Source organism: Garra rufa, chromosome 22, assembly GCF_049309525.1.
Source record: "Garra rufa chromosome 22, GarRuf1.0, whole genome shotgun sequence".
NCBI classification, from domain to species: domain Eukaryota; kingdom Metazoa; phylum Chordata; class Actinopteri; order Cypriniformes; family Cyprinidae; genus Garra; species Garra rufa.
The window spans coordinates 36,920,317-36,942,625 of NC_133382.1; the positions used below are offsets into that span (position 1 = coordinate 36,920,317).

General features: G+C 29.4%; 1 protein-coding gene across 1 annotated transcript in view; it reads left to right on the forward strand.

Moving 5' to 3' along the window:
* LOC141297511 (receptor-type tyrosine-protein phosphatase epsilon-like) overlaps positions 1 to 19,458 on the forward strand; it is a 25,486-nt gene extending 6,028 nt beyond the window's left edge. Inside the window, exons 2-10 of the mRNA XM_073827935.1 lie at positions 617 to 713; positions 1,033 to 1,106; positions 7,548 to 7,684; positions 10,388 to 10,478; positions 13,525 to 13,601; positions 13,833 to 13,869; positions 13,967 to 14,064; positions 19,045 to 19,164; positions 19,291 to 19,458. Of these exons, the coding sequence (XP_073684036.1) occupies positions 617 to 713; positions 1,033 to 1,106; positions 7,548 to 7,684; positions 10,388 to 10,478; positions 13,525 to 13,601; positions 13,833 to 13,869; positions 13,967 to 14,064; positions 19,045 to 19,164; positions 19,291 to 19,458 (899 nt within the window). The remainder of the gene's footprint in view (positions 1 to 616; positions 714 to 1,032; positions 1,107 to 7,547; positions 7,685 to 10,387; positions 10,479 to 13,524; positions 13,602 to 13,832; positions 13,870 to 13,966; positions 14,065 to 19,044; positions 19,165 to 19,290) is intronic.
* Positions 19,459 to 22,309: the final 2,851 nt, after the last annotated feature.

Consider the following 22,309-nt stretch of genomic DNA (forward strand, 5'->3'; position numbering starts at 1 on the left):
GTAGGCTTTACTCACAAATAGCTAAAAAAAATAAAAAAAGTCATGGACAGTCCAAAAAAAAAAAAAAAACATTTTCAATTAATTAAAAATGTAAGTGATTGCAACCTCTAAAATTTGATTTCACAATTTAGCCATTACTCACAAATGTCTGAAAAAAATAGTCATGGAACCTCAGTCGTCACAAAGCGAACCAACCCTTACAGTAACCAGCTTTCGTAGTTGTGTAACATTTATCAGATGATTTTTGAGTCCTTCCCAGTTATTTTCAGTATTTCTGCATCACATAACCATCAGTGTGGCCGTGTGGATTTGTGTTAAATGTGTGGTGGATTACGCAGACTGTGATTCAGGGCTGCAGTAAAGTGCTGATCTCAGGGTTAAGCGGGTGATTCATGTCAAACCTGCTGTTAAATGAATGAGCGATGCTTATCCCGCAGTCAAAACAGTGCAGGCTCTCTATTAAATCACTAATAATGCCTTAACTTGACTGGTTGCCATATCTCACTGCGCCGGAGCAGCTAAGTGTGTTCGTTCCGGCTCTAGCGGCTCTGTTCGCGGGCCAGTTTCCTGTTCTTTTGTTCACTGTGGGTTTAACTGCCTCTCCTTCTTCCTTTAGGGGACGAAGGGCCGTCCAGCGCACCCATCCTGCCCATACTGCTGGGTCTGTCCGTCTTGCTGCTTTTTCTGGGGTTGCTGACCTGGTTTTGCCTCAGGTACGACACACACACACACAAATATACAGAGTGAGTCAAAAACTGTCAGGCTTACAAGCTCCGCCTCTTTCTGATTAAGGGCGGGTCCAGGAACTGAGACATGCTGTCACACGCACACACATATTTATTCATACACAGCCTCACCGAGGTAAACCACAGATTTTTACATGGTAGAGAGTATCGCATAGCGTGTGTTTGTGGAGAAAAAAGCGCCTCTGATGAAAAAGAGCTCGAGTTTTCGTTGGTGAGGCAGATTTGGTGTTAGGATATCGTCTTATGTGTTGTCTTCATGTTTAAACCTGTTATTTGCTTGTTTTAGGTTGAAAAACCAGAGGAAAGCTGTCATCACAGCCGTCGACAAGAAAGTACCAAATGGCATCCTGGAAGAGCAAGGTAAGCACTCGCTTTATTTGCTTTGAACCGGTTTAACTGTTTTAGGAAATGATAAAAGTTACAAGTGGTTTTGAGAGCTGGATTTATGAGTGAGACGTCTTGGCAAGTTTCGCTTTATCAAATGTGCTATATACGGCTTCCTGTTGCTTCAAGATGTTATGAGAGCAGGACGTGAGCTTTTTTTTTTATCTACACGTGCTATTCTATCTAAATGACACCATAATCGCACTAAAATTCACTTTGGCTGAGGTTTATGGGTCATATTATAGTTTTTAAAGTGATTTTTAAGGATATGTGCATACCCAGTGTTTGAAAGAGTGACCAAACCTTTGAGAAAAACATTTTTATTTCACAAACTGTTTTTATGATACAATCATTAAAAAATCTTAGTATATATACATATACAAACAATTTTCTCTTTTGGGGATTTTTTTTTTAGTGATTCATAAATGCCGATTAACTAAAAAAGTGGGTCATATTGGTCATATTATGGTTTTTATGGTGATTTTTGAGGATATCTGCATATTGAATGTTTGAATGAAGGACCAAACCTTTGATAAAAATAATTTTTTTAAATGTTGTGTTCGATTTACAGAGATAACAATTTTTTATTTCACAAACTGTAGTTTTTTATATAATCTTTACTAAAACTCAATATACATACATACATTCAGAAAACGTAAATCCAGGAGCGCTTCTTGGACTCAAAACAAGTTTGTTAGAGGTGCTCTTTGGATGGGAAAATATCGTCAACAAAGCAAAAGGAACTCCAAGGCACTCTCATTTGGAAAAAGTTAAAAAGCCTTTATTGCAGCGGCTTGGTCACATTAAACCTTTCTAAAAAACTCCAACGTGTTTCAGCACCTGGCCTTCATCAGGGAGTCAAACAGTTCTCACAGGTAAGGGGAGGTACTTAACATCTAAAAACACCAATCAGAAAGCTCCACCTTGCAGATCAATTAGTCAGGTGACATCACAACCAACAGGTGTCATCCTTACCAAACAGTGAGACATAAACATTATACCTGAAACACACTGAATATCACATATACATACTAAAACACACACACACAGTCACCAGGTAGAAGTAAACAAAATCTAGTGTAAAAATAAAAGGATGGCAACAACCAGACATAAAATCAGAGAAAAACACTAAAGTCCAGGTCTTCATTTAGGCCTGGATATTTAGTGGCTTGCAGTTTAAATATCCAAAAAGTCTCCTTCTGGTTTAACTGCCTCTGTCTATCACCTTTTCTCAAGGTCAGTGGGATGTGATCAATCCCACAGGCCTGTAAAGTAGACGGATTACTATTATGGTGTTCCATGTAGTGTCTTGCCATTGGGTAATTAATGTTGCCTGTGCGAATAGCATATTTGTGTTCGGCCAGTCTGTCTTGTAAGCGTCGTTTCGTTCTTCCAACATAAAACACTTTGCACACAGGACACTCTAATCTATAGACAACAAAAGTAGTTTTACAATTTATAAAGTGATTAATCTTAAATTGCTTTTGGGAAACAATATCCTCGAAAATTTTTGTTTGCCTTACATTAGTACAGTGATTGCAGTGGTGACATTTATAGCAACCCTTGGGTCTGGTGCTCAACCACATTTGTTCGGAATCTGGTTTTAAATAACTATGGACCAGTTTATCTTGTAGAGTAGGATATCTTCTAAAACTTACCAAAGGTGGATCAGGAAAAAACTTGCTTAAAAGATCGTCACTCTCAATAATACCCCAGTTTTTTCTTATGATTTGTTTAATTTGTTCACTCTCTGTACTATACCTAGTGACAAATACTGGTCTGTCCTTTGTCTGTTTTACTGTATTTCTTTTAAGTTTTTTAGAAAGGTTTAATGTGACCAAGCTGCTGCAATAAAGGCTTTTTAACTTTTTCCAAATGAGAGTGCCTTGGAGTTCCATATATACATACATTGTTTTAAGATTTATTTATTTTTTATTCATAAATGACAAATGACTGAAAAAAATGAGTCATATTGTTCATATTATGATTTTTATGGTGATTTTTGGGGATATCTGCATATTGAATGAATGACTTGTTTGAATGAATGACCAAACCTTGGTTGTCTTTGATTTAGGTGACGCATTTTTATTTCACAATGTTTAGTTTTTATGATATATTCTTTACTAAAAATTCTATATTTATCAGTCATTTGACATTTGTGCATACATACAATTTTCTTTTTCAGACTTTGAGTCATATGGGTCATATTATGGTTTTTATAGTGATTTTTGAGGATATCTGCATATTGAATATTTGAATGAATGACCAAACCTTCGATAAAAATACTTTTTTAAATTTTTGTTGTTGAATTATGGAGATAACACACTTTTATTTCACAAACTGTAGTTTTATATATATATATATATATATATATATATATATATATACAATGATCTTTTTCAGACTTTTTTAAAAATATATTTTTTAAAGTGATACACAAATGACTGAAAAAGTGAGTCATATGGGTCATATTATGGTTTTTATAGTGATTTTTGAGGATAAGTGCATATTAAATGTTTGAATGAATGACCAAACCCTTGATAAAAATACTTTTTTTAGTTGTTGTGTTCAGTTTACAGAGATAACACATTTTTATTTCACAAACTGTAGGTTTTTTTTTTTATATAATCTTTACTAAAACTCAATATATATACATACATACTTTTTTCAGATCTTTTTTATTTTTTATTTCATATATACAACATTCTTCCTTTTGGATTTGTTTTTTTATTTTTAAAGTGATTCACAAATGACAAATAACTGAAAAAGTGGGTCATATGGGTCATGGTTTTTATAGTGATTTTAAGGATATCTGTATTTAAGGATATCTGAATGTTTAAATGAATAATCAAACCTTTGATAATTTTTTTTTTTTTTAATTGTTGTGTTTGATTTTCAAAGATAACACACTTAGAGATAACATTTATTTTTTGCATGCATACATCCAATTTTTCTTTTTTAGATTTTAATTCATTTATTTACTTATTTTTTTTAAATGTTTAAAGAGTTTCACAAATGACTGAAAAAGTGGGTCGTAAGGTCTGGGGCATATAATGATTTTTGTAGTGTTTTTTTTTTTTTTTTTGAGGATATCTGCAGACCGAATGTTTGAATGAATGACCAAACGTTTGATAAAAATACATTTTGTTGAATTGTGTTCAAATTACAGAGATAACACATTTTATTTCACAAACTGTGGTTTTTACTAAATCTCTAACCAACCCTTATATGACTGAGAAAAAATGGCCTGACAATTATCCTGAAATAAGACTTTTAAACTGTTGCACTTTACAATAAGGTTCCATTCATTGGCTTGTCTACTTTTAGACAAGACTTTTCTAGTTTATTAATAGTAAGAAAATATCAGTATTGTGAATCGCTAAGCATCGTTTATATTATTGTCTAAAATGGTTGCATTGATTTTTTTGGGGTTTTGCTTCATAGAAACAGAGTTGTAACTAGGGGAAACACAATGCTATTCGTGGTTCGATTATCAATATTTCCTCAAAAATATTTAAATATGACTAAAACCATGTGAAAGAGGAAGAAGGTTCATTTTTAAAGTTGTTCCTGTTTGCTTTTAATAGAGTTTGCTTTTTTGTCACACAAATTGTGGCTCATGGTTAGCCATTAGTAAGAAAAATCACAAAAGAGCTGTGTTTAAGCTAGAATTTGGTTTATTAGACAGCAGTGAGATTAAATGGAGATCAAACTTGAGACTTAAGACTCAGTTCTCAGAATCTCAGATTGTTCTCTTAAGAGAGAGACCCTCGTAATGTCCTCTAGATGTTTGCATCTTCAGGTTTTGTTATATGCTTATCTAGAACCTGATTGTTGTCGCAGATTGTGCATCTTGTCAAAGGTCTTGCAGATTTATGTAACAGACTTCCTCTGCACTCTTTCTATACTATCCTGACTGAAATCTCTCTCAAGGAATATTCCCTGAGCCAAAATGAAAACGACATGCTTGAAATATGCACAAAATGTTAGTGTAAATGACATTTACTGTGTTGAATCCACTTGGCATTTCAGTCATAGAGATGTCTCAGTGTTCAGAAGTGAACGTCACACCTGTGCAAAGGGAAGTGGTTTACCGACTTTCTCCAGCTTTCTATGCCACCATTTGTTTGCCTCTTTTATGTACAATAACGTTTAAAAAAATACAGTCAAATACAGTAAAATTGTGAAATATTATTACAATTTTAAAAAACTGTTTGAATATATTTTAAAACAGAATTTATTTCTGTGATGAAATGCTGAATTTTCATCAGTCTTCAGTGTCACATGATCCTCCAGAGATCATTCTAAAATGCTAATGTAACACCAGTCACTATGTGTGTGTTTGTGTGTGCTGTATGTTGTATAGAGGAATATATAGATGTGGATAAAGATGAGGATGAGGATGAGGATGATCTTGGCTGGCCGTCAGAAGGTCAAGTATATGCGATGTCTATGAACGGGCATGATGTTTCTATAGTCTAAATTCTATATATGTCTAACATCTCACCCTCTCTAACCTCTAACCCAATGGTTGTGGGTTTCTTTTGGTGCTACAAGGGTCGCTGGTGGTTTTTTGATTTATGTTTATGAGGTATATATGCACATGCTGCTTTAAATATGCCTTTAAGTTCTTCACAAAGGCATTAAGTATTATTAAATGATGGTGTGAGCATGTTTGTTTGTTTTCCTGGGTGAAAAAACCATGATTGTAAGTTTGAGGTAATTGTCTTCAGGGGTGTGCGATGTGGCGATTTTTCACGTACACCTGAAGCGCGCGCGCTAAAAGTCTGTCAAACAGCGTCAGCGCCTGATTACTGGACTAAGCTATCTTTTGCGTCTGGTTCGCTAATACTGTCAAAAGCACACAAGGATTACATATAAACACTGCTGGTTATGTCTAAAGTGAATGTAAACAGCAAAGAGAAAAACGGACGCGCGCCTGTAGATATTATGTTTGCAGCTCTTAAAGCGACAGAACTATGAACAGAACATGCTGCCGATTGTCATTAAAGGGACAGTACACCAAAAATTACTCAGATGGTGTCCCAAACCTCTGTTAAATACACCTATGTAAATATATCTGGAAAAAAAAAGTTTGTTTTATATGTATATTATGTGTATATTTTTGTTCTTATTTTTTAATAACAAAGATTAAAAAATTACAGATTTTTATCTTCACCCAGTTTAGCCAAAACATCTGCAATTCTTTTTATTTTATATTTTGTTACTGTACCTTGTAAGGCTTTGGTTTTAAAATAGGGAAATCAGTTTGGCTGTGCTGCTCAGACAACTTGCAAAATAGTAAAACCAACATCGTAATAAAATATTTCTGAAAAATGAAATAAAATCGTGATATGATGATTTTTTTTTACCCTAATATGAAACCCAATCAAATTCATTAATAAAACTATGGAAGCCTGTTTCTGCCACTGAATTAAGAACAAAAAAAGGTAATTGCGACTTTTTATTTCACAATTCTGACTTTTTTCTCAGAACTGTGAGATATAAATGCACAATCGTGAGTTATAAAGTCAGAATTGCTAGATATAAACTCACAATTGCGAGAAATAAAGTCAGAATTGCAAAATATAAACTTGTAATTCTGACTTTTTTTTCTCGCAATTGCAAGTTTATATCACAATTCTGAGAAAAAAAGTCAGAATTGCAAGTTTGTATCATGCAATTTTGACTTTATCACTCACAATTGTGAGTTTATATCATGCAATTGCGACTTTGTTTCTCAGAATTGCGAGTTTATATATCACAATTCTGACTTTACGACTTGCAATTGTGAGTTTATATCTCACAATTCTGAGAAAAAAAGTCAGAATTGCAAGTTTTTTATCATGCAATTTTGACTTTATCACTCACAATTGTGAGTTTATATCATGCAATTGCAACTTTGTTTCTCAGAATTGCGAGTTTATATATCACAATTCTGACTTTACGACTTGCAATTGTGAGTTTATATCTCACAATACTGAGAAAAAAAAATCAGAATTGTGAGATAAGTTGCAATAACCCTTTTTTTAATTCAGTGGCGAAACAGGCTTTCATATAAAACAGACCAAATACAGATGTATTTGTATAGCACACACACACCAATAATGAAAGACAATATAAAATAAGCACAGGAAATGTGCCATCTTCTAATAACAGTTACAGCATTAGCATTTTTATATAGCAGTTCTATAATCAAAAAATCAGTTTTATATTATTGTTTATTTTTTCACTACTGCTAACCAAATCAATTGAATTAGTAAAATGTGTGTGTGTTTGTATTTCAGTTGCTGAGATTATTGTAATTTTGCACTTACAGAAACCATAAAGTAAATGTGTATTTCAACCATGAAATCATTTATATTTTCTATTTTTCAGTGTTTGTTTATAACATACATGTGCCATTTTCCTCCACAGAGCAACAGACGGTGGTCTTACTGCCCAGATCCCCTTCCACATCCAAAACATATCTCCCCATTCCTGTAGACAACTTGGAAGAAGAATATCGGATACGCTCGGCCGACGATGGGAAACTCTTCCGGGAAGAGTACAATGTGAGTGCGTTTTGAAGGAATATTGATCATGGTTAGAGATATCAAAAACACCAAAAATTTATGGTCACATTTAAGGTCCGTTTCTCACTAATAACTATGGCTATTGCCTCAATAAAGGAATAACGATATTAGTAATAAACTCCTAATTTGTTGCTTGTTAATAGTTAAGGTACACCAACAGTCAAGAAGATTTTTAACGTTTTTTTAAAGAAGACTCTTCTGCTCACCAAGCCTGCATTTATTTGATTTACAGCAAAAACTGCAAAATTTTGAAATAATTTTACTATTTGAAATAACTGCTTTCTATTTGAATATATTTTGAAATGTAATTTATTCCTTTGATCAAAGCTGAATTTTCAGCATCATTACTTCAGTCTTCAGTGTCACATGGTTCTAATATGCTGAATTTCATTATTATCAATATTTAAAACAGTTAAGTATTTTTTTCAGGATTCTTTGATTAATAGAAAGATCCAAAGATCAGCATTTATCTGAAATAAAACACCTTTTAACATTATACACTATAACTTTCAAAAGCTTGGAGTCAGTATAATTGTTGTTGTTGTTTTTTTCTCAAATTTATTTTGATTTTTTTAATAGAATTTAATACTTTTATTTAGCAAGGATGCTTTAAATTGATCCAAAGTGATTATAACTATATTTATAATGTTACAAGAGTTCTTCTGAACTTTCTATTCATTAAAGAAACTTAAAAATTAAAAAAAAATATATATACTCAGCTGTTTTTAACATCATAATAATAATACATTTATTTTGAGCAGGAAATCGCAATATTAGAATGATTTCTGAAGGATCTTGTGACTGGAGTAATGATGCTAAACATGCAGCTTTGAAATCACAGAAATAAATGACATTTTAAAATATACTCAAATAGAAAACCGTTATTTTAAATAGTAAAAATATTTCAAATTTGTACAGTTTTTTCTATACTTTGGATCAAATAAATGCATGCTTGGTGAGCAGAAGCTTTAAAAAACATTAAAAATCTTACTGTTCAAAAACTTTTGATTAATAGTTTAGTTGTTCATGTTTATGTATGGGATCTAAAATATGGTAAAACAGAAAAAGGCATTAATATGTTCTTCATAAGTACTAATAATAGTAATATGCATGCTAGTTAATAGTGAGAATAGGTCCTTAAGGGGAGACACTGCAGGCAAAAACAGTTTTTTCATGCACCTGTCAAGTTTGAGATTTTGGGCTTTTTGGTTTTTCATAAAGTGTTTTTTTTTTTTTTTTTTTTTTTTTTTCAGATTATTGGAAAGAAAACATCCAAAAAACACTTTTATAGCACGTTATCTATTTGTGTTTTCAATTACAATATACTTTACATTTGTATTCCTGTCTACATCCTGAAGGATTTTACAGAGGGATTTGTTCATCTATGATTTGCTTGATTTAATACATTTTATTCCCCAAAAATTGGTAAAAACAATATTGAATTCTGATTTTTTTCTGAATTATAGCGTGACGAAATGAGATACCCAAAATTCCCTCTGTAAAAACTTTTGACTCTAATATGTCAAAAAAATTTAACATTTAGAATTTTGAAACTGACCTCATCCAGTGTTTAGATTTTTGCACTAAAAATGTATGCACATTAGAGCACATTTCATTAAATAATGGCTCATTTGCATATTTAAACCTAACATTTCAGAAAACTTGTAATACAAAAAATGTTTGCAATTACCAATGTAATCAAACAACTGGGTAAGTAAGGTGATAACTATTAGTTAATTTTTTTTTACCCTATTCACCTGCAGTGTCTCGCCTTAAAATAAAGTGTTGACAAACTGAAAATACACTGGTGTTAGGCTCAATTGCTATGTTTTTCATACAAACACCTATTATAATGATCTGAAAACTGCAAAAATAGTTGATTATTGTTGTTTACGCTGATTGCATCACTCAAGCTGCTGAAAGTTCTGCAGTCCTTCTGGTTTCTCTGCGTGTTTTGTGGCAACACTGTTATTTTGTTTGCGGCTCGTAAAGAAGCTGATGGTGCATTATGGTGATGTTTTTAACTGGTAGAAACACGCATTCATATGGATCAGCAAATATCTTCCACATTTGCTGACAGCTCAACGGCTCTCATTTCCCACTGAGAATTACTGGAATTAAGATGTCGAGGAGTCATCGGCCATTGAGTCATTCGAGAAAGCCCCTCTCTCCTGTTTTAGACGCATGATTCAAGATTCGCTTCTCTCACAGGCCCGTGATTCAGGAACACACACTGAATGAACCATGTGGAAACCATGTTTATGCCCAACAATCTTAATAGCCACTTAAACTATTAAACTATCTGCTGGTTAAACAATGCCCTTTACATACAGGAACAAAGCGCCAGTTAATAGCATTCATTTAGGCAATAACAAAATGACAGGTTTGGTGGGAATTCGAACAGCATGATCGGTTTTGCTCTATAAATGCTATTATATAAATTCTGTGTTAGGTCGCAATTCAAGTGCAGTAAAACGATACGTCTCAGGTGTGTGATGCACAACAATGCATTTGTGTAGAGACAGAGTGCAATATACAACGCAATGAGTGTCAGTTGAATTTAATGCACAAAATGCAAGCTGTGCAAGCTTACAGCATGGCATCTAAGAATACAGTAGATGTGCATATGGTTGTATGACCATTGGTTTGTTGTTAATTTAACATAATTTATGTCGTTGGCAGTCATTACCAGGGGGTTTGACTCAAGGAACATGTGAAGAGGCCAATAAGGAAGAAAACAAGGAGAAGAACAGATATCCAAACATCTTACCATGTAAGATTTCACTCTTTTTCTCTGTTTCTACTTTTCCCAGTTCCCAGCCACCTGATCAGTCAGAGGCTATAAATATATATAAAACATAATGCTCATTAAGGCTGCATTTATTTGATTAAAAATACAGAAAAAAATGTATAAGACATAATAACTTTTAAAATTAGCACACAAAGATTAATTAAATGAGTCACACTCAGGATGTCAAGGGTCCCGCATAGGAAATGAATGGGTGGGGCACAATAAACTTTTTTTATTTTTGTATTTGTCAGATAAAACCACTAAATCAACCACAATGCAAACTGCATGCACAGAAATTGTGTATAAAATAATTACACACTCAAATTGAGGCAAATAACTGTTAAAAAACGTACACAACAACACAAAAACACAACAACTGTACAGTTTTAAAAAAGTGAGTTGTGTTACATGTAAAAAAAAAAAAAAAAAATCCCTGAAGCATATTCGTTACTTACTACAAAATAGTCAGAAGTCAGGATCTCAGTCAGAATTGCGAGATGTAAAACCATAACTTTGAGAAAAAAGTTTTTATCCCCTTAATTTTACAAAACTGTATGAAAAAATTATCTCACAAAAGTACTGCGTTCTATCTGAAAGTGTTTTCTCACAAAAATATTGCCTTTCCCTCAAAAAAATGTTTGATTTACATAGAAAATTAGTTTTCTTTCTTTTAACTCATTATTTCCATCACAAAAGTTTTTGTGAGCAAACACAGTTTATAAATTCATAATTCTGACTTTTTATCTCAAAAAAAAAGTTAGAATTGCAAGATAAAACTCACAATTCTGACTTTTTATCTCACATTTCTGACTTCTTTTCAGGAAATTCTGGCTTTTTTCCCCAGAATTGCGTAATACAAACTCAATACTGACTTTTTATCTCGGAAAAAAAGTTTGAATTGCAAGATAAAACTCATAATTCTGACTTTTTCTTTCTCACAAATGAGTTTGTATCTCACATTTCTGACTTCTTATTAGGAAATTCTGGCTTTTTTTCCCAGAATTGTGTGATACAAACTCAATTCTGACTTTTTATCTCAGAAAAAAAGTCAGAATTGCAAGATAAAACTCACAATTCTGACTTTTTTTCTCACAAATGTGTGTTGAGTTTGTATCTCGCATTTCTGACTTCTTTTCAGGAAATTCTAGCTTTTTTTCACAGAATTGCGTGATACAAACTCAATTCTGACTTTTTTCTCTGAATTGGGTCATTTAAACTTGCAATTGCAAGAAATAAAGTCTGAATTGCAAGAAACAAAGTTTTTTTTTCTCAGAAATTGGTGATATAAACTCGCAATTGTGAGAAATAATTTTCCTCACAAAAGCAAGTTTGTATCTCGCAATTCTGACTTTTTTCTCAGAAATGGATATAAACTCGCAATTGCAAAAAAAATTGCCTGTCCCTCAAAAAATGTTTTATTTGCATTGAAATGTAGTTTTCTTTCTTTCACCTCTTTATTTCTGTCACAAAGGTTTTTGTGAGCAAACACAAAGTTTATAAACTCATAATTCTGAATTTTTATCTCAGAAAAAAGTTAGAATTGCAAGATAAAACTCATAATTCTGACTTTTTCTTTCTCACAAATGAGTTTATATCTCACATTTCTGACTTCTTATCAGGAAATTCTGGCTTTTTTTCCCCAGAATTGTGTGATACAAACTCAATTCTGACTTTTTTATCTCAGAAAAAAAGTCAGAATTGCAAGATAAAACTCACAATTCTGACTTTTTTTCTCACAAATGTGTGTTGAGTTTGTATCTCGCATTTCTGACTTCTTTTCAGGAAATTCTAGCTTTTTTTCACAGAATTGCGTGATACAAACTCAATTCTGACTTTTTTCTCTGAATTGGGTCATTTAAACTTGCAATTGCAAGAAATAAAGTCTGAATTGCAAGAAACAAAGTTTTTTTTCTCAGAAATTGGTGATATAAACTCGCAATTGTGAGAAATAATTTTCCTCACAAAAGCAAGTTTGTATCTCGCAATTCTGTGACTTTTTTCTCAGAAATGGATATAAACTCGCAATTGCAAAAAAAATATTGCCTTTCCCTCAAAAAATGTTTTATTTGCATTGAAATGTAGTTTTCTTTCTTTCACCTCTTTATTTCCGTCACAAAAGTTTTTGTGAGCAAACACAAAGTTTATAAACTCATAATTCTGAATTTTTATCTCAGAAAAAAGTCAGAATTGCAAGATAAAACTCATAATTTTGACTTTTTATCTCAGAAAAAAGTTAGAATTGCGAGATAAAACTCACAATTCTGACTTTTTTCTCACAAATGTGAGTTTGTATCTCGCATTTCTGACTTTTCAGGAAATTCTGGCTTTTTTGCAGAATTGCGTGATACAAACTTAATTCTGACTTTTTTTCTCTGAATTGGGTGATATAAACTTGCAATTGCGAGAAATAAAGTCAGAATTGGAAGATATAAACTCAGAATTCTGACTTTTTTTCTCAGAAATTGGTGATATAAACTCGCAGTTGTGAGAAATAATTTTCCTCACAAATGCGAGTTTGTATCTCGCAATTCTGACCTTTTTTTTTTTTTTCCAGAAATGGATATACACTCACAATTGCGAAAAAAGTACATTTAAGATTTTAAAAATATATTTTGTATTTAAGTACAATAAATATCACATACTTTAAGACTTTTACTCAAGTAATATTCTAAACTGTGACTTTAACTTCTACCAAAGTCGTTTTCTGGTAAGATATCTGTACTTTTACTTAAGTATGGCTTTTATATATATGATATGAATGATTCATGTTGTTGATTGTTATGTTATGTTGCTGTGCTTATTTTGGGTGATATTAAACTGACATTTTGCCACCCTCACACATCTACAACTTCTCTACATTAACCACTTTCAGTTCCTTGCGCCCACATCCATGGCATTTCATTGTTTTACTTCTTTTTAAAAGAGCTGTTTTTTATTTGTCACCATTTTTTAAAAGCATGAGAAGTAGCAAACAAAAAAGTGTCTATGTTTAGAAAAAAACATAATTTTTGTCTTGCCCGTTATCCAGATGACCATTCCAGAGTGATTTTAACAGAGATCGATGGAGCCCCATGTTCAGATTATATCAATGCTTCATATATCGACGTAAGTGATTTGTAATGCTGTAGAAATGCATCAATGCACTGTGAAGATTTGATGCATCAAACATGCATTTACCTATATGTACAGTTCTTGAGCATGTAAATGTAAAACACTGTTGTAATGCATTGCATTATTTAGTAAATAGCCATTTGCAAATTAGAGAAGTAATATATTTGCATTTAAATGTTGGTTTCATAAGTTTGTGCTTCTCTCTTGTGCTTTTTTTCTTTCTAGGGTTATACAGATAAGAATAAGTTCATTGCAGCACAAGGTAAAAATAAGATTTTGTGAGCAGTCACATGACTGACAACAGTTTCAGTTGGTATAAGCATATAATTAGAACTGATAAGATGACGTCTGTGTTTCAGGTCCGAAACAAGACACGGTCGCAGACTTCTGGAGAATGATATGGGAGCAGAAATCATCTACTATTGTAATGCTTACGAATCTGAAAGAGAGAAAAGAGGTATGTGTCCTTTTTTTGGATTTCTGGTCTGTTTCCTTGTACGTTGATCGTCTGTTAAATAGTAGAGTTAATGAGAAGCCCTTTTGTTCAGAAACTGGGTGCAATTTCTGTGTTGAATGTCAAATTGGCACAAATTGGTTTTCATGCAATTTGCCAAAAATCAGCACTATGAAAAATTCTAAAGATTCATATAAAAACAGAAAAAAGTTGTTTTTATTTTTTTATTATTATTTATTTATTTATTCATTTATTTTTATTTGTCATGACTACTTGTAGTGACTATTTGCAAACTGAGGTCCAAATACTGTAACTACAAGTATAAATGGTAGGGCTGTCAATAGATTAAAATGGTTAATCATGATTAATTGCGCATTTTTTATGTGATTAATCACGATTAATCTGTACTTTCTGCCTTTTTCCAGGTAAATGTAGGTGTCTTTCCAAAAAAAAAAAAACACTTGGAGATTCCAAAAGGACACCAAATAACTAAATTATATAAGAAGTCTATATAATACACAAGTTTATAATGTAATTATTGATGTAAATGTAATTATTTTTGTAAACTATAGTTTTAAATTTCAAATTTAAATTCAAATTTTTACTTTTCACTTCACGTCACTTCACTTTTTATTTTATATTATTTTATTATTTTATGTGAGAAAAAAAAATAAAAATAGATTATTACCTAAGCAAAGCAAGTTAGCTGTATTTTTATTAGCTTAATTTTGTATTTTATTTTTTATTTTATTCAAACAAGGAGTAAAAATATAAAAAAATACATAAAATAAATTACGAAATAAACTAAAATATTGGTAACTATACTAGAAGCTATATATTTTGCTACCAATACAAAGCAGGTTAGCTGTATTTTATTTTCTATTTTATTTCAATTTTATACAAGTGGGTAGAAATATATACAAATCTAAATAAATTAATTAATTAAGAAATAAACTAACATAATGGTAACTATACTAGAAGCTATTATTTCTGCTACCAATACAAAGCAGGTTAGCTGTATTTTTATTAGCTTAATTTTTATTTTATTTTATACAAGTGAGAGAAAATATAAAATAGATAAAAGCTAAAAGCTAAAATATTGGTAACTATACTAGCAGCTATATTTTTTGCTACCAAAGCAAAGCAGGTTAGTTGTATTTTTATTAGCTTACTTATAGTTTTAAATGTAGAAATTAAAATAACATTCTAATTTGTATTATTTATATTATTTTATATTTTATTTTAATTTTATACAAATAAGTAAAAATATAAAAAATACATAAAAAATAAATTAAGAAATTAACTAAAATTATGGTAACTATACTAAAAGCTATTATTTTTGGTTCCAATACAGAGCAGATTAGCTGTATTTTTATTAGCTTAATTTTTATTTTATTTTATGCAAGTGAGATAAATATATAAAATAGAAAAAAGAAATAAGCTAAAATAATGGTAACAATACTAGGAGCTATATTTTAAGCAAATAATGGTAACTTTTTTATTTTATTTTATATTAATTAAATTTAAAAAGCAAAACAGACCAAAGCCAAGCAAGCAAAAGCTGAGGCAGTATTTTTATTAGCTTAATTTTTCTATTGTTTTATTTTTCTATTGTTTTATTTATTACTTTTTTATTATTGTATATTTTATACAAATGAGAATATAAAAAAAATTGATAAAAAGAAATGTATACATTTTTAAAATTATTTTATTTTAAAAAGAAATTAAGAAATAAACTAAAATAATGGTAACTATACTAGCAGCTATATTTTTTGCTACCAAAGCAAAACTTAATTTATTTTATAGTAATAAATAATGTTTTTTTTTTCATTTTACTAAATTATTTTATTTTGTTATTTTTGTTTTATTAATTGTTTATTATTTTATATTTTATAATTTTTAAATTAATTTTTTTTTATTTACATATTATTATACTATATATTATATAACATTATATAAAATAATTTTACTTTAAAAATGTATTACATTTTAAAATTTAATCAGCCTCTTACTGCTTATTGTAGTAATATAGTAACATTACATTACATATGTGACCCTGGACCACAAAACTGGGGTATATTTGTAGCAATAGCCAAAAATACATTGAATGGGTCAAAATTATTGATTTTTCTTTTATGCCAAAAATCATTAGGAAATTGAGTAAAGATCATGTTCCATGAAGATTATTTGCAAAATTCCTACTGTGAATATATCAAAATGTCATTTTTTATTAGTAATATGCATTGTTAAGAACTTAATTTGGACAACTTTAAAGGTGATTTTCTCAGTATTTTGATTTTTTTGCACCCTCAGATTCCAGATTGTCAAATAGATGTATCTCGGCCAAATATTGTCCTATCCTAACAAACCATACATCAATAGAAAGCTTATTTATTGAACTTTCATATGATGCATACATCTCAGTTTTGTAAAATTTAACCTTATGACTGGTTTTGTGGTCCAGGGTCACATATATGTTTTTACACAAAGTATTCCCTTCAAACCACTGTCTAAAACATTGCACATCCTCTCATAGTTATTCCATATAGCTTTAAAAAATCATTGGAATGCAAAAACAATCACTACAGAGCCACTAAATTATTTTTGATTTCATTTGAGTGCTTTTCTATAAACTCGATTTGTTGGTCATCCTCAGCAATAACCCACAAGTGTCTCGGTTTCGATCGTCTCCAGTGTTCAGACGTCGCAAAGCCGCCACCCGACTCGTCTTTCTCTCCTCTCCATCACGTCTCTAGAAAGACGAATCAATAAGACACAGATTAAAATCAGCTTTGGGTCGGGCTTGGAATCGATGATTTTAATAATGGCTGATAGAGCTCTCTCTGGCTTTAACCTAATTAGTCGGCAAACTCTCATTAAGAGAGATTTATCCTGCGCTCTCGGGCTGGATAATGCTGATTGACGGACAGACTGTTTTAAGAGCTCAGATTAGCATCACGGAGTCTTAGAAGTCACCTTTACTACTCTAATGCACTTACAGCTGTTCAGTGGCAGTGTTGGACTCATTTACTCGACAGGATTGACATGTAATGCGTTTATGTTTATCTATAGATCCACATGTTTTGACCTTGTGTCGTGTTCTCAGTTTTATAGCATAATGACTAGCAGAAGACGTTCATGTCTTTCTGTTTTTTTGACACTGAGTAACTTTTATTAATAGCATTAACAGATACTGTTACATTTCAGTAGTGTATTATTTGTCTTTTCAGATATTTTCATGTTTGAATACAATGTAACATTCACTTATTAATGTAAGACAATATCAATCAATAGCAATCATTTTTGTGTTTGAAAAGCAATATTTTGTATTGAATATAATTTTTTTTCAATGCGAATGTTTGTGTAATAAAAGTACATTTTTTCATATTAATTACACTTTAAAAGCAAAACAGACTAAAGCAAAGCAAGCAAAAGCTGAGGCTTTTTTATTAGCTTAATTTTTATTTTATTATTTCATTTTATTTTATTTTATTATTTTTTCTTTTGTTTTATTTCTTTTTGTTATTTTGTATTTAAAAAATAAAAAGTGATAGTATTAAAACATTAAAAATGCTAAAAATAAATGAAGAAATAAACTAAAAAAAAATTATTTTATTTTTATTTATTTTATTTATTATTTTCTTTTGTTTTATATTTTATTCAAGTAATAATTTTTTTTTTTTTTTATTCAAGTAAGAATATAAAAAAATAAAAAATTACTAAAAAGAAACAAATAAACTAAAATAATGGTAACTATACTAGCAGCTATATGTTTTGCTACCAAAGCAAAACTTATTTTATTTTATAATAATAAATAATAAAGTTATTTTATTTTACTATATTATTTTATTTTATGTTATTTTTTGTTTTGTTTTATTTATTTTTATTATTTTATACTTTATACAAGTGAGAAAAAATAATAATAATTGATAAAAAAAAAAGAAATGAAGAAATAAACTAAAATAATGGTAACTATATTAGCAGCTATATTTTTTGCAACCAAAGCAAAACTTATTTTATTTTATTATATTTTATAATACTAAATAAGAAAGTTATTTTATTTTACTATATTATTTTATTTTATGTTATTTTTTGCTTTGTTTTATTTATTTGTATTATTTTATATTTTATACAAGTGAGAAAAAATAATAATAATTTATAAAAAGAAATGAAGAAATAAACTAAAATAATTTTTAGTTTATTTTATTTTATGCAAATGAGAAAAAAATATTAGAAATTGATAAATAAAAAATTAAGAAATAAACTTAAATAATGGTAACTATACTAATGGTAACTGCCAAAGCAAAGTATTTTTAGTAGCTTAAATTTTATTTTATTTTATTTATACAAGTGAGAAAAATATGTATAAAAAATAAGAAAAATTTAAATAACGGTGGCTTATTTATGTAACGTATTTATTGACTTGAATTACTTTAATCAGTGCAAGTAAGAAAAATATTTATTTTAATTATTAATTAGGGCTGTCAAATGATTAATCATGATTAATCACATCCAAAATAAAAGTTCATGTTTACATACTAAATGTGTGTTTTCTGTGTTTATTTATTATGTATATATAAATACACACACATACATGTATTTTCAAGAATTTGTTTTAGATTTATATAGAAAATATTTATAATTCTATATATAGTCTAAATTAAATAGAAGTATAACTATTCATTCATATAAATATTTGTTTAAATCTATACATGTATGTGTGTGCATTTATATATATATATATATACATAATAAATATACACAGTAAACACACATTTAGTGTGTAAACATAAACTTTTATTTCGGGTGTGATTAATCGTGATTAATCATTTGACAGCCCTAATATTAATACAACTCAAGAAATTAAACTAAAACAACTATTAGCATTTAAAAATAATTAAGTACATAAATAAAAAAAAAACATGTACAATATAAACTAATCTACTGGTAACTAGTATAAATGTGCTGTGTTTGTCTCTGTAGGATAAGTGCTATCAGTATTGGCCTGATCAGGGATGCTGGACGTACGGAAATGTTCGTGTGGCTGTGGAAGACTTTACAGCTCTGGTGGACTACACCATACGCAAATTCTGTGTGCAATATGTAAGTCTGAACATGCTCTCTCACACAGTTTATTCTTGATCTCAATTGTGTTTGTGGCTTTGTTTAAGTGCATGTATATATGTGTTGTTTCCTGTGTCATCTCACCTGTCTCTGTGTCCACCACAGCAAGCCGGCGACGGCACCAAAACGCCTCGTCTGGTCACGCAGCTTCACTTCACCAGCTGGCCTGACTTCGGCGTTCCCTTCTCGCCCATTGGCATGCTCAAGTTTCTGAAGAAGGTGAAGCAGGTGAACCCATCGTACGCCGGGCCCATCGTGGTGCACTGCAGGTAGGTTGTGTTGCATGTGACTGCTGTACACTTAGACTTGCCACTAGACCGTAACCAGAATACCAGGCGAGAACTTGAGCTGTAGAGAAAGACACTTGAGGTGTGAAAGTCTCATTGAAATGTGAAGTGTGACACGTTTTGGTCTGTGATATGTTCTAGCAAAGATGCACATGACATTTTGACCTTGTGTTGTGTTCTTTGCATTATAATGATTAGCTGAAAACTTGTCACTATTTTCTTTTTTGAACTTATTAATACCATCAATAGATATTATTACATTACTATATTAGTTAACTAAAAATGTTAATGAAAGTCAATATTAATCATTAACCTCATCATAAAACTAATTTTAGCATTATATTAGTAATTAATACTTGTAGCTTTATTTTAAGGTTCATTTATTATTTAATACAAGTACAACAAAATTAAGTAATAAGCTAAAATAATAGTAACTATACTGTTTTTGCGAACAAAGCAAAGCAGTTTAGCTGTATTTTTATTAGCTTAATTTAATTTTATTTTATTTTTAAAATTAAAACTTAAAAAATGTAAAAATTTAAAACTGAAACAAACAAACATATAAAAATTAGCATTGGTCTCTTGCTATATTTTATTTTATTTTATTTTTATTTTATTTTTGTGTTTTTATTATTTTTATTATTTAATTTATTTTACTTTCATATTTTATTTATTCATTTATTTAAATTTTATACAAGTGAAAAAAATGTAAAAAAAAAAAAAAAAAAAAAATATATATATATATATATATATATATATATATATATATATATATATAATATTTGTTTTAATATAACTACTCAATACATTATAAATATATATTAGTAATTATATAATATTATGTAATATTACTTATAAATAAATATTTTAAAATAATATAGCACAAATTACATATTTATATTTATTTCATTATTATCTTTTAAATGTATAATAAAAATATGTTAATCAATATGTAATGTTGAATTACTTGTTAATGAGTTATTTATAAAAAAATTAAATAAAAATAAAACATCCGACAATAAGAAATTAAAAAATAAAAGGAAATAAACTAAAATAACTTATTTGATATATTTATTTATAATTACATTTATTCAATACAAGCAATACAATTATTTATTTTAATATTAGTACTTAATACTTGATAATTAATTATTATTATTAATTATAATACTTGATTAGTAATTATATAATAATATGTAATATTATTTATAAATAAATATTTTAAAGCAATGTAGAAAGAAATAAACTAAAATAATGATAATTATACTAGTAGCTATATTTTTCTGCTACCAAAAGCAATGAAGGTTAGCTGGTTATATTTTTTTATTATTTTTTTTATAAAGATACTAAATATAAAAACATTAAGAAATTAAAAAATGTAAATAAATTAGGAAATAAGCAAAAACAGCTTATTTAATGTATATATTTATAAATGACATTTATTCAATAAAAGCAATCCAATTATTTATTTTAATATTATTACTTAATATTGTATTGAAATATATTAGTAATTATATCATGTAATAATATTTATAAATGTGTATTTTAAAATAATGTAGAAAAAATCTATATTTATGGTTTTCATAATATATTTATTATGTATGCTATATTTAAACACCAAAACCTTTTGTTTCGAGATTTTACTTTTTTAATCACCTCTGATAATCAATATAAAACATTAATAAATAATGATTAAATATATCAATTAAAAGCCTATTTTTATCATTAACATAATTACAAAGCAATATTATTGTTCTGTTTTTGTACTGTACAGTATTAAATATTTTAAAATATTTATAATATATATATATATATATATATTTTTTTTTTCCTTATATTATATAATGTTTGATTACATGTTAATAAAAGTCAATATTATTCATTAACATTAAAAAGCGATATTACTGTACTGTATTTGTAAATTTCAGGTTAGCTGCTGACAATGATTAAATAAAGTAAATGAGAAATTATATAATAATATATAATATTGTTTATAATTAAATTAAAATAAATTAATTAATTAAAATATATTATTTAAACAATTTTAAAATATTAAAATACATATATGAAAATGATAGATATTCATTTAAAATAAATTATTAAATAAAATAAATTATTAATTAGAAACAACATGGCAACCACACAGAACACCTTAGCATTGTGGCAGCGATGTTTACATGAGCAAAAAACACGATTTTTTACATCAGGACATGTTAGAATATAGTAAAACATAATATTTCATATTTCAAATGCTAGAGATGCAGGATCTACACAATTATATCTTTTTAAAGCTTTTTTAGCATTTGACATTGAAGTTTCATCAAGAGCCCAAACTTCCTGACCAAACGTCTTACTTTCACAAAGCAACAGTAACTTCCAGAACAAAAGTGCACATTTGAATTTCAACTTTAGTAAAAAGGACAAATTTTCCATAACTTCCATCCACAGTAATTATTTTTGCGACCTGGCGGACCCTTTTGCGTCAGTCTGTCACGCATACATAATTTATTGGATCGGACAATGATATACATTATTCAGAGCGATTAGCATGTGATTTGAATTAGGTGAATGAAGGTCTTTTCTCGAATATATGAAATGAATTGATGTCAGTTGAGTGGCTGTTTTTCATGACACAATGGCCAGTCTGTCCTCTCGTCATCTGTGTGTGTGTCACAGTGTTGACCGTCTGCCCTCATCCTGTGTCCTGAACAACCAAACGCAGCGTCAGCAATACCAAACACTTCATTTCCTGTCAAAAGCTCTATTGAGTGGGTGTTCAATCGTTTGGTTGTTTACTTACTCACGCCCTCTAGTGTTCAAAAGGAAAATGTTTGTCT